Source organism: Anguilla anguilla, chromosome 11 (assembly GCF_013347855.1).
Source record: "Anguilla anguilla isolate fAngAng1 chromosome 11, fAngAng1.pri, whole genome shotgun sequence".
Classification (NCBI taxonomy): domain Eukaryota; kingdom Metazoa; phylum Chordata; class Actinopteri; order Anguilliformes; family Anguillidae; genus Anguilla; species Anguilla anguilla.
Genome location: NC_049211.1, coordinates 38,201,357 through 38,215,175, shown reverse-complemented (window position 1 = coordinate 38,215,175; position 13,819 = coordinate 38,201,357). Strand labels below are relative to the sequence as shown.

At 51.4% G+C, this 13,819-nt stretch overlaps 1 protein-coding gene across 1 annotated transcript in view; it reads right to left on the bottom strand.

Moving 5' to 3' along the window:
- Positions 1-13,819, bottom strand: part of prkar2aa (protein kinase, cAMP-dependent, regulatory, type II, alpha A) — a 38,000-nt gene that overhangs the window by 2,671 nt on the left and 21,510 nt on the right. Inside the window, exons 2-6 of the mRNA XM_035382726.1 lie at positions 4,514-4,549; positions 3,062-3,198; positions 2,190-2,296; positions 638-779; positions 66-167 (exon numbers count right to left, since the gene is read on the bottom strand). Coding sequence (XP_035238617.1) covers positions 66-167; positions 638-779; positions 2,190-2,296; positions 3,062-3,198; positions 4,514-4,549 — 524 coding nt within the window. The remainder of the gene's footprint in view (positions 1-65; positions 168-637; positions 780-2,189; positions 2,297-3,061; positions 3,199-4,513; positions 4,550-13,819) is intronic.

Below are 13,819 nucleotides of genomic sequence, written 5' to 3'. Positions count from 1 at the left end.
AAACGAGCTGAAACAGGACCGAGGACAGGATATTTAAGCAGGAGGAAACGGCGGCCCTCGCTCACCTCCAGGGACTTGAGCAGGGGCACGGACTCGATGAAGATCTCGTACATTTTCCTCTTTTTGGCGTTGTTTTTCACGATCAGCCTGCGGAACGTGGCCCGGTCCTGGAGAACAGACGCGGGTTACACGGTACTGTACGTGACCGGACGCACGAGCCACAAAAACATGCTGCGCTACACGCTACGCTCTACACACTATGCTCTACAAACTACGCGCTACACGCTACGCCCTACACACTATGCACTACACGCTATGCTCTACACACTATGCGCTAAACGCTCTGCTCTACACACTATGCACTACACGCTGCGCTGTACACACTACGCGCTAGGCTCTACAAGCTACGCTCTACACGCTATGCTCTACACTCCACACGCTACATGCTATGCTCTACACGCTACGCTCCACACGCTACACACTACGCTCTACACGCTATGCGTTACATGCTACACACTACGCTATACACGCTAGGTGCTACATGCTACGAGCTACACACTACGCTCTACACGCTATGCGCTACACACTGCACGTGGAAAGGGACAGAGCGCTGCGCGTCGAGCATCGGCCGTCTCACCAGGCCCCACAGCGCCCCCTCGGTGGTGGCGGCGATGGTCGCGGCTCGGGGGGTGTTGTACATGAGCGCCAGCTCCCCGAAACTGCCCTTGTTGTCGTACTGCCCCACGCAGCAGCCCCGCACCACGATGTCATACACGCCCCTGAGAGGGGGAGAGAGAGGGGGGGGGGGGTCAGACTGAGCACCCTCAGGTTCGCCTTCATATTTAACGGACACATCACAGTGAAACGGCACCAACCATAAAGCCTGAGATTAGCACCAACGTCAAGAGCAAGCACAGCTGGACAGACGTAAAACTCAAAAGCGTCCCAAAATTTGGGAAAATCTGGAAAAATAATCGAAGCTTTTTAATAATCAAAATTTCCTGAATTGAATTATTTATACATATATATATACACAAGCTTAAATGCTGTTGTTCTTGTTCCACATAAAACCAAAATATCAGCATCAACTCATATCGACATTTAATGCCAATGTTGGGCCCACGTTACCATTATTCAGCAAAAAAAACAGGATTATGCTCTTGCCAAAATCAACAGTCCAAGTTCACTAAAATATTTGAGTATCCTTGGATGACTTAAGCCAAGCATTCCCAGCCCTGGTTCCGGAGAACCCCCGTGTATTCCGGATCATTCCACGCTTAACTGGAACTCCTGAAGTATAAAGAGCTGTTAACCGTCTTTAATTAGGCCCTTAATGTCTAACGAGGGAAGACTTAGTCTTAATGACACATTCAGGCAGAAGCAGATGTTGCCATTACCGAGAGTGAACATGCTGTACTTATTAAAGAGTGTCTGACTAACTCTGACAGCTAAAGCTTTCATTAACGCCATTTAATTTTTAAACCCTTTAAGGTGTGACATCACAAACGTGTGTTCAGAACGTTCTCAACGGAACATTCTTATGCTGATGTCACAACCAATAGTGGTAACCGAAAGCAATGGAGTTTTAAAACAGTGACTTGGAACATTCCAGAAAATTCCATCCTGTGACTGCAGTGTGCTCCACGAATCAGGGAGGGGGAGCAGCACCCCGCTCTCCAACACGGGTGCGGTCGGGGAACACCTGCGGGACCCGATCGATGGGGGGGGGAGGCCCCGCGAGCGAGGCCACGTCCGATTACCCAGCAGCACCGCGGGCCCGGGCCGCCGCCGCCGGAGCGTTACGCTGGCCCGTCACAATAAAAGCGCTGAACGCAAGATGACTGCGGGTACAGCCTACCGACGGGCAGATCTGGGACCTGTGGCTTCACTGGTACATTGTGGTCATACGAATCGCAGGCAAACAGACAAGGCTGTATTATTTTTTTATTTAAAAAAATATATATATTTACTTGGATTTAAGCAGTTGTGTGCTACAGTACGAGAGTTCCAGGTATTGACAAGGAGTGAATCATTTTATCCAATACCAAACAGCCACTTCCACGCTGTACTGGAATGATATCAGTCGGTGTGGGTAATACAGCAATATAAGAGCCTTCGTTTAAAAAAAGGAAAGAAAAAAGCTTTGCCCCCCCGCCCCCCGGGCCCCGCCCCTCCCCCGCAGCCCGCACCTCTCGATCACGTAGAAGTTGTCGCCGTCGTCGCCCTGGTCGATGACGTGCTGCTGCGGCTGCACCCGCAGCTCGAACATGGCGTCCAGCACTTCCGAAAACTGCTCCTGCAAACAGAGAGAGAGAGGGGCTTCAGAGGTGCGCGGGCCGAGCAGTCGCCGGGGCGACCTGGCGGGAGCGGCGGGGTGGGGGGGGGCGGAGCAACGGTCCGGTCTGCAGACACTTCCCCAACACGTCCGAGCCCAACACAGAAAGGCCCGTTTCAGGTCTCGAAGGCGGCGTGGATAACCATGAAACGCAGCGGAGTGAGCTGTGAGCAGGGAACCGCACCTCAGGCCTGAACTGCGCGCCAAACACAATCTGCAGAGCACCTTCACCCCCCACGCGGTACGCACGCAGGAGCGGCGCCAGACCGTGGCCCGGGAAAGCTGCCCTACAGGACGCCCCGCCCGCCCGCCCGCCCGCCCGCCGCAGGGAACAGAACGATCCGGCACACTGGAGCCAGCGCCAGGGGAGCGAGGGTGGGGAATGTCGCGTGTGCGCAGACCGGGGGCGGAGCGGTTCCCACGCCGCGCCCCGCCCCCACGCCCCGCCCCGCCCCCACGCCGCATCCCGTCTGTCCCTCGCGACAGCGCTCGGAGGAAACGCGTGATGGAAGCGTAAATAGAGAGGAGACCCCGGCTGGTCTGTGTATGGTGCAGTTAAGGGTGGGGGGTGAACAGTGGTAAACCTGCACGCTCAGCAGTGGGGGGGGGGGGGGGGGGGGGGCGGGGATTTGGGGGGGGGGGGGGGGGTTGGGACATGCTCAGCAGTGGGTGAGAGAGGGGGCCGGGGGTATGGGGGGCCGGGGGTATGGGGGGATGGGGGGGTACCTGGTCCAGGGTCTTGAACAGCAGGATGTCCCGGCAGGCCTCCTGCAGTCTGCAGCGCTGCTCGTCCGTTTTGGGGTGCACGATCCGCGGCTCCGTGTCCTCCTCTTCATCATCAGGGTTATAAGCCTCCGCGCACACTGGGGGAACACTTACACTGTAACACACGCTGGAGAGAGACTTATACTGTAACACACTGGGGGAACACTTACACTGTAACACACTGGGGGAACACTTACACTGTAACACACGCTGGAGAGAGACTTATACTGTAACACACAGGGGGGACACTTACACTGTAACACACGCTGGAGAGAGACTTACACTAACACACTGGGGGAACACTTACACTGTAACGCGCTGGAGAGACTTACACTGTAACACACAGGGGGGACACTTACACTGTAACACATGCTGAAGAGAGACTTACACTGTAACACACTGGGGGAACACTTACACTGTAACACATGCTGGACAGAGACTTATACCCTAACATACAAGGGGAACACTTACACTGTAACATAGGGGAAAAATGCACAAGAGGAACACATATACCGTAACACACAGGGGGAGAATCTGCCATAACGCACAAGAGAAGCACTTAGTGTGTAACACACAGGGGGAACACTTATACAGTAACACACAGTAGGGGACACACTGGGCTCATTCCAATCGCCTATTTTCACTTCTCGCATCCTTTCCTCACTCCTTAGCTCCACCTGACAGAGGAATCAAGGAAGCGTGCATTGGGCAAACGGAACGTCCATGCTCTTTCAAGTGCCAGTCTGAGGCCACACCAATAACAGACGGGTTAGATGGGGAGAGGCGGGTCCGCAGGTCGATCGTTTATGTGTCACGCGTTCCGGGGAAAAAAAAAAACTTCCGCAAAGCGTGCGCTCGTGCATCCCCATTGGGAGCCTCCTCGCTCCTCCAAGGAGCACTTTAGCGGGCTGGAAAGTCCTTAAAGATGGCGGGACCACGATCGGTATCTGGGTCAGGCGAGGATAAAATAAGCCAGTGGTGTCAAACTCGTTGCCATGGAGGGCCGTGTGTATGCAGGTTTTCATTCCAGCCTCAGATCTTGATTATATAATTAGTTAAATTATTTGCTGAATTAGGGATGCAGGTTTGTGCACAATGGTGACCCGACGTCTATGGTGACCCGCATTGTTTAAATAAAAATTTTCTTATATTCTGTGCTTCAATGCAGTTAAACGTATATGGCTGAATGAGTAATTGAACTCAATTAAGGCAGCATTAATTGGTTGGAATGAAAACCTGCATACACACGGCCCTCCATGGCATGAGTTTGACACCACTGAAATAAGCGATTGGAATGAGCCCACTGTAAAACACACTTAAGGAACACTTATACACATGGGGGGGGGGGGGGGGGGGGGGGACCAAAATGGTGGGTGGAGAGGGGGAAGACTGTCACACAAACACAGGACTCACCTGACACCCTGCGATTGAATCTGCTGGGAGGAGGAGCTGCAGAGGGAAGGGAGAGGGGAAGAGGGGGGGTGAGAGAGAGGGAGAGAGAGTTAAGGTTAAAGGAAGCATCCTGCGGATTTGCTAGTTCTGGTGGTGGAGTTGGAGTCTAGCTTGGGACATTTCAACATCGGTTTTCAAGTGATTCTGTGTAAAGAGAAAAGAAGACTTGCGGGCACTCAACCGGCCAGCAGGGGTCGCTGCTGTGCGATGAAAGGAGCTGAGGTGACTGAAACTGATCCCGGGAATTTTTTCCCCCAAATCAACGAGTGGTAAAATTCTATGTCTGTGGTAAAAAAAAAAAAACTTTAAAAAAAAACCCTGTTCCTGGAGATCTACCATCCTGTACGTTTACAGTCCAAGCATAACAAAGCACACCTCATTTAACAGCTAGAGCAGGGCTGCACAACCCTGTTCCTGGAGATGTACCGCCCTGTAGGTTCACTCCAACCCTAACAAAGCACACATCATGCAACAGCTAGAGCAGGGCTGCCCAACCCTGTTCCTGGAAAGCTACCGTTCTGTAGGTTTTCACTCCGACCCCAACAAAGCACACCTCATTCAACAGCTAGGGATGTCATTGAGCTGCTAATTCGTAGAATCAGGTGTGCCAAAGTTAGGGTTGAAATGAAAACCTACAGGACAGAAGATAACCAGGAACAGGGTTGTTTACTGCTGTTCTTCCATCATGGAACGGTCACTATTTTTGTAAGGTGGCAAATTATAAATATTATAAATATTAAAACACTGCCGACAAACCCTACCCACAACAAGGGCATTTTCAGACAATGGCGCGCAATAATGACCTTCAAATGTGCCCACATTTCCATTAAAAACACTGGGCACAGCTGCAGGACCAATTGAAACCACTTGAGCACGGAGATAACATTACTAATAAAGGTCATTTGATTCAGTGAAGCGTGTTCATTTCCAAAGAGAGGAAACAGTCGTGGGATAAAAACGGTTACACAACGCGAGCCTCTTTTTTTGGGGGCGCTTTGTACGGAGTATCCGACCCTAATTTGGAGCGTTCCGTCTACAACGCCGCTGCTGATTGGTCAGAGTGCGGACGGCCAACGCCTCTCCTCTGAAACGCGTTTCGCTTCCGGCCGCTTTCTGTCCCAAGCTCGCAGAGCGGAGTCGGAGGAAGACCTTTTCGTATGCGAATTTGACATGCTGTCCCACAGTGCCACAGCTGATTGGCGGGGGTGGGGGCGGGGGCGGGGGCAGGGGTGGGGTGCGTGGTCGCGGAAGAGCGACGAAACGCGGACCCGTAACGGACCGGACCATCCCGTACCCTGGGCGACACGATCGCGAACCGCGCGTCTCTGGAGCCACCGGCCAGCCGGCACCGGCGCGGTCCGGATTTCGACACGGCCTTGTAATCGGATCTCGATTTCACACCGACGGACCTCCCTCACGGCCGAAAAATCGGCCTCTGATTGAAAATCGACAACTTTCGAGTTTTTAAATTCTCGCTTCAAAAGCCCTCGATTTTTGTTTCAGATTTTAGAGGAAGAGATTAAAATATTAATAAGCGTAAAAACAAACTGATTAATTTAAACCAAAAAAAATATATATTTTGTTCTGTGGTGGCTGTGCTACAGTATACATGATGTGCCGTGGTCATAGAAACACGTCGATACTCCGCCCCTGGCTGTCGCTCTTATTGGGCTGTCACGGCACATTAGGCCTGCCGTGTGCACTCAGGGGTCAGGGGTCAGGGGGCGCTCGCATTTCAGCTGCTACGCCAGCCCTCCCCTCCCCGTGCATCACATCCATATCCCAGAGGTTGCATCCTGCCCCAGAGTGCCACAGAAAAGTCACAATATCGGGGGTTACTGGTCACGCAAACACCTGATCACACATAGACATCTGCCACACTTAAGATTAATTACTAACAAACCTGAGCAACTTTAATAAATACAATACTTAACCTGTACACCTCTTATTACACGCAGTATTGTGTGCGTTATATTAGCATGCAGACTTGTGCGGCTGGTTGTGAAAGGTCGAGCGAGCGAAGCCCGTCTGATTTCACAGAGCTGCTGCACACGCTGCAATACACCTCTTACACAGCAGGGGGCAGCAACGTACCCAGGGATCCCCCCCCCCCCTTTTGAATCAAGGTAATCTGCACAGGGGTCATCTTTGCTCAATCCACATTTTCTCCAAAGCGATAAAAAGCAAGATGGAGCTCTGGTGACTAATAATAATAATAATAATAATAATAATAATAATAAATACATGAATACAAATCTCTGCAAGTGGGGTTGATGTCCTCTATTCTGCGAGTTACAACTGTGCGAGACATTGTGGGGTGAAGTGTGCGGACAAACGGACTTGAAAAAATGTTACATTAGCCTGGTTCAAACGAAATGTAATATTATTGTCATTATTAAAAGGATCGCTCAAATAAAACAGTGAAAGCCCATTGCGAATGTCTGCTTCAGCATGAGCGTGTTTGTAGCGTTTTTGATCAGTGGCGAGCGCAGTCTGCAACACTGCGGTCAACTGATTCAGGGGTCAATGGTCAACTGATTCAGGGGTCAGTGGTCAACTGATTCAGGGGTCAGTGGTCAACTGATTCAGGGGTCAATGGTCAACTGATTCAGCGGTCAATGGTCAGCTGATTCAGCGGTCAATGGTCAGCTGATTCAGCGGTCAATGGTCAGCTGATTCAGCGGTCAATGGTCAGCTGATTCAGCGGTCAATGGTCAACTGATTCCGCGAGAACAGACGCAATGAGAAAAACGTGGACCGACCTCCAAAGCGATAACGGACCAATTCCCCAACAAAGACTCAAACAGCTGCTCCTGACCTATCGCAATCGCCCTGCCAGCAGCAGCAGTGACCAATCACCATCACAACCCCGTCCTGCAGCAGCAGAGAACACCGACCAGAGAGGCGAGCCAGCCAGGTGAGTAATGGACCGAGAGACGGTTCTGTCCCGACAGGTCTGTACACACCGGAATCGCCCTGGCCCTTTCTCTCCATTACATCTTACCGGCGTCAGGAGAAGAATCCAACCCCACCACGGTCCCAAACAAACTGTCACCTCTCTACCGGTCATCCCTCAACATTTCAATGGCTTTGAAAGATCGAGCTCAAATACAAGCTCCGTAGTACGACTGAGCTTATGGACGTTACAAGAAACTACGACAGGTTACGGGATTTTTAAAATATAAAAAAAGGCGCAGAAGGGGATCGGAGGCGCTACCAGTTGAGGAATTGGGAAGGGACAGGGTTCTTGGATAACGCATCCATGACTGGGCCAGTGTGAAATGAGGCTGGGGGAGGTGTTCTTCCTTCCAAAATCAACCCCTGAATGCACACCTTTCCGGGCCAAATCCAAATTCAAGTCTACATAAAGAAAACAAGACCAGGTCAAAACCTAGTAAATGGCTGGACCGGCGACCAATGGTGTAACCTCATCACTCAGTCACAGACATTCGCGTTGGTAGGGCTGGTCCCGCTGTTGCGGTCCAGCCAAAAATAAACTCCGGACATTGAGAACTCACTCTGGAAAGTAATCTGCTATCACAAAGACTTCTGAAAAGTGCTTTGCTTTCAGTGAACGAGCTGCAGCGTTTTCCTATCGATTTGAGTACCCAAAAATATAAAATAATAAAATCAGCGTGGGCTAGAGCCCGTTAAAATGCAGAGAAAAGCAGAGGAGACCAAGCGGATTGGCCTCAGTGAGGGACAAACCAGCCAATGGGAGGCGTCCGCTCCACATCCAACCCAACTGCCGACCCCAGACTCACCTCAGAGCTCAAAAGTGGCCTTGTGGAGAGCCCGGTCAGCCAATCGGTGAACAGAACCAGCTGCATTTGAAAACAGAGACCAGAAGGAAGACCTGAGCAACTGAATGTTTTTTATTTATTCCTCTCCGACCGGTTCGGTTTTCCCAACCAAGTACCAAATAGCACACGTACGCTTCAGCGGTCGGCAGGCCGCGCGTAAACACGGCTGCGAAGAGCTCGCGCGAAACACTCAAGTGTTCCTTTCAACAGCCATGGCCGCCTCCTTTTCTATGCGTTTCTAATGTTTCAGTGAAAGACCACAGAGGAAAGGCTTTGCTTAGCTGTAGCGAGCATGAGTGTGTGAGCGTGAGTGAGTGAGTGTAAGTGTGTGTGTGTGTGAGCATGTTTGTGTGAGTGTGTGAGCATGTGTGTGTGACCGTAAGTGTGTGTGTGAGTGAGCATGTTTGTGTGTGTGAGCATGTGTGTGTGTGTGTGTGTGTGTGAGTGAAAGTGTGTGTGAGTGTGTGTGAGCGCGCGTGAGCGCGCATGTGTGTGTACGTGAGCGTGCGTGTATGTGTGTGTGTCTGAGTGTAAGTGTGTGAGTAGGTGTGTGTGTGTGAGCATATGTGTGTGTGTGTGTGTGTGAGTGAGTGTAAGTGTGTGTGTGGGTCTGTGTGTGTGTGTGTGTGTGTGTGTATAAAGCCGCTGCGCAGTGATACCACGAGGCTCTTCAACGGTCACATCGGAGGGCTAGAGGCAGCGGCTGAAGTTGCCATGGCGACGCAACACATGGAAAATCTCACAGCCTTAACGACCAGACTTCCTTCAAAATTGCCTCTCAGCGAGCGTCACAATCCCAAACAACAAATTCCCGCCCACCCTCTCACCCCCCCCCCCCCCAGCCCCCACAACCTCCCGCCCCCTCACCCTGCCCTAAGGAGGAGCTGCAAAGGCAGCCGTGGAAGAGGACAAACTCGCCAGCACTCCTCCAGCAACTCTCACGCTCTTTCCACTCTTTCACTGCAAGTCCTCGCTGCACTTTCGCTTCAGTACTCAACAGGGACTGCGTGCCGAGTCACAGGGCCTTTAACAGGTTCACACAAACCCCCGAAGACACAGAAAACACGCGGGCGTTTATCTGTGCTGGTTAACGTGCCCTTCGGGGGTGAGAGTGAACCTGTTACCGCAGGGAAATCATGCTCAAATGCTGTGCCTGCCGGTTTTTGAGGTCCCCCGTGTCTGCTGGGTTTTTGAGGTGTCCTTGTGTCTGCTGGGTTTTTGAGGTCCCCTGTGTCTGCTGGTTTTTGAGGTCCCCCGTGTCTGTTGGGTTTTTGAGGTGCCCCTGTATCTGCTGGTTTTTGAGGTCCCCCGTGTCTGTTGGGTTTTTGAGGTGCCCCCGTGTCTGCTGGTTTTTGAGGTGCCCCTGTGTCTGCTGGGTTTTTGAGGCCCTCCGTGTCTGCTGGGCTTTGAGGTGTCCCTGTGCTGCTGGGTTTTTGAGGCCCTCCTTGTCTGCTGGGTTTTTGAGGCCCTCCGTGTCTGCTGGGTTTTTGAGGTCCCCCGTGTCTGCTGGGTTTTTGAGGTCCCCTGTGTCTGCTGGGTTTTTGAGGTCCCCTGTGTCTGCTGGTTTTTGAGGTCCCCCGTGTCTGTTGGGTTTTTGAGGTGCCCCTGTATCTGCTGGTTTTTGAGGTCCCCCGTGTCTGTTGGGTTTTTGAGGTGCCCCCGTGTCTGCTGGTTTTTGAGGTGCCCCTGTGTCTGCTGGGTTTTTGAGGCCCTCCGTGTCTGCTGGGCTTTGAGGTGTCCCTGTGCTGCTGGGTTTTTGAGGCCCTCCTTGTCTGCTGGGTTTTTGAGGCCCTCCGTGTCTGCTGGGTTTTTGAGGCCCTCCGTGTCTGCTGGGTTTTTGAGGTCCCCCGTGTCTGCTGGGTTTTTGAGGTTCCCCCATGTCTGCTGGGTTTTGAGGTGCCCCTGTGTCTGCTGGGTTTTTGAGGTTCCCCTGTGTCTGCTGGGCTTTGAGGTGTCCCTGTGTCTGCTGGGTTTTGAGGTGTCCCTGTGCTGCTGGGTTTTGAGGTGTCCCTGTGCTGCTGGGCTTTGAGGTGCCCCTGTGTCTGCGGGTTTTGAGGTGCAGATCAATGATTTAAACTAAGCGCTTGTTTCCAAGGCCTACATTGGCAGCTGGTCGAGAAGATCTGAAAACCAGCAGATACTGCGGCCCTCCAGGACTGGAGTTAAACCAGCAGGCACCTTGGCCCTCCAGGGCTGGAGTTGAACCAGCAGACACTGTGGCCCTCCAGGACTGGAGTTAAACCAGCAGACACTGTGGCCCTCCAGGACTGGAGTTAAAGCAGCAGGCACCTTGGCCCTCCAGGGCTGGAGTTGAACCAGCAGGCACCTTGGCCCTCCAGGACTGGAGTTAAACCAGCAGACACTGTGGCCCTCCAGGGCTGGAGTTAAACCAGCAGGCACCTTGGCCCTCCAGGGCTGGAGTTAAACCAGCAGACACTGTGGCCCTCCAGGGCTGGAGTTAAACCAGCAGGCACCTTGGCCCTCCAGGGCTGGAGTTAAACCAGCAGGCACCTTGGCCCTCCAGGGCTGGAGTTAAACCAGCAGACACTGTGGCCCTCCAGGGCTGGAGTTAAACCAGCAGACACTGTGGCCCTCCAGGGCTGGAGTTAAACCAGCAGACACTGCGACCCTCCAGGACTGGAGTTAAAGTAGCAGACACTGCGCCAGGGCTGGAGTTGAACCAGCAGACACTGTGGCCCTCCATGACTGGAGTTTGACACCCAAGTATGAAAGACGTACGCGCACTTCACACGTCTTCAAAGCAGCGGCGGGATTGCGCTCTCCACAACCTTTTTTCAGGGCAATCTCTCCCGCTCAAATTTACGGCCAGAGGCCGAGTCCGACAGCGCTGCTGGAGAAGACCCAGTCCTTCATCTGGCAGCAGGGGCAGGACAGAGGCTGTCTGCGTGGCAGAGGATCAGAGCAAGAACACGGCCGGGGGTCAGACAGGGCCGCAGCTGTGCAACTTATTTAGGGGGGGGGAGTCGGACCAGAGAACGACTATAGCCTGGCTCTCACTCTACACTAGGGATAAGATAAAAATAAAAAACGTGCAAAAGATAGAAAGTGACTGAAATCAAATACGATACGGCGCTGTGCCTTTAAGAGCCGAGAGGAAAAAACACCTGAAGAAGAAGCAGAAATAGTTTCATGCTGGAGTACCGAAGCCACGCTCAAATCACACACTCCCACAAGCAACAACTGATGAGCTCAACGACCCAATCACAGTCCCACAAGCAACGACCGATGAGCCCAAGGACCCAATCACAGTGTCGCAAGCAACGACCGATGAGCCCAAGGACCCAATCACAGTGTCGCAAGCAACGAACGATGAGCCCAAGGACCCAATCACAGTGTCGCAAGAAACGACCGATGAGCCCAAGGACCCAATCACAGTGTCGCAAGCAACGACCGATGAGCCCAAGGACCCAATCACAGTGTCGCAAGCAACGACCGATGACCCCAACGACCTTGCCTTGGCGGATTTTTATAGACAAACGACCAAAACAACCGACAAGTCCTAAAAAAAAGACTCCAGAAACATTAAAAACTGGCAGTGCAAAAGGAGGGAACACACAGTACCTAGCTTCCTAGCTAGCTAATTATATAGCAAAAAAAAAAACATTTGTTACTTTGGGTTACTCAGGGACACGAAAGCTGGCCAGCCAATTTGTGTTTACACAGAAAAATAGTAATAATTACCTGATGTATAATTACACGACAAAAACATAGAATTACCTTTTTTTTGACAACTCACACCCACAGACACAACCAAGCCACTCTCACACAGCCTACAGGTCCAGTGAGCGTTTTTTGGGGAAGCCTGACTAATCTGCTAACAAAAGATACGCCTGACAAGGAGTGGGATGGGCAGGGGCGTTCGGAAAGCACCGCAGGCATGGCGAGCAGGCCGGCCATATATCCCCCCCCGCCATAAAGATATGCTCGAATATGCTCAGGAATTCACTCACGACCGCGTCTACTGCCTGTAACCATGAGAGTGATAAAGAAACTCAAGTTCCTCAAAATCCACCCAACCCCTCGCAACTTCCCCCTCTCGGGCCCTGCCCTGCATACACACACAGATACCCCCCTCTCAGTGCACACACTGCCCTGTATATACATACTGATATCTCGCTCGGAAAGCCATGACACAAGAGATGTTTATGAGTTTATTTTATTTATTCATTTTGTTATGTTGCAGTACATAATGTCATATTAATGAATATGGAGACACGTCCTACCCTTTTAGTCTGTTACTTGAGCCAATACTTTCTCCTGCTCATGATAGTAAATGCAAAAAAGACGAAGCTTTATATGGTAATGTAAATAAATGACAGCACTATTAAATGGCAAATATGGCTCTACGAGGGGGTGGAGCCCAACACTGCAGAACTCCGCCTCAAACTCTTTAGGCTACCGGTCGAGAATTAGGCTACCACTGGATCATCACCAGCAAACCAGCGGTGGAAAAGGGTCTACTTGCAAAGGCCAGGACAGTCAGCTGTCCTGACACAGCAGACGAAAGATAAGATGGTAAGGGTGGAGCGGTACATAAAAATCTCAGTTCGGTATGTACCACGTTTGACTTCACCGTTTGGCAGGAAGAAAAAATAAAAGTAAAAAATATATACGATTGCTCTTCATTTATTATGAAAATGTAGGCCTACACCGTGCCCATAATTTCTTGAACAGAAAACAGCACATTAAACACCAAGGCAGTGAGGTGGAACTTCAACTTTTCAATGCAAGTTCCACACAAAAAAAAAAAAAACAAAACAAAAAAAAAAACACAGGCTTTAAAGCGAGACAAATTTTCCGGCTCACAGAGCATGCAGAAGCGAGAGTCCTGCACCCCTATCAGATAGCCTCACGTCTTATTCGGGAGAGTTAATGTAGGACAGGATATTTTAATACAACCGTTTATACCTCCGACTCATTAAACTTTAATGGACAAAACACGTTAAAGGCGCAAACGCAAATTTGCGAAACGACGTCGCGACTGCCGTCAGGGGGGGAAACGTTTTGGCAAAACGCGTGACCTTGAGAGGACGCCAGCCAAGGGCACTGAAACGAACGTGTTTGGGAACATCTGGAGCTTCCCGATGTTCGAAGACACGAGGGTTACGAGGCCCAGGACGAATGCGGGCAGCTGGCAGGTACTGGGGGGGGATTGCATAAGGGCTCGGGGAAATGACGCAAGCGAAAACCACGGGTCTATCCACGGCCCAGCGGTCCTTTGTTTTTCAGCATTGAGACCAGCATAATACTCAAATTCCTATAAAACTAAAAATAAATACAGGGAGAAAAAAAACACAAAGATCTCATGAGAGGCTTAGTTTTGTTCCAAAAATTAAACCAATTCTCTCCCCCACTAGCTCGCTCACTCACTCTCTCACACACTCTCTCACACACACACACGCACACACACACAAGCACAAGCTATTTCTGACCATTTCTGAGC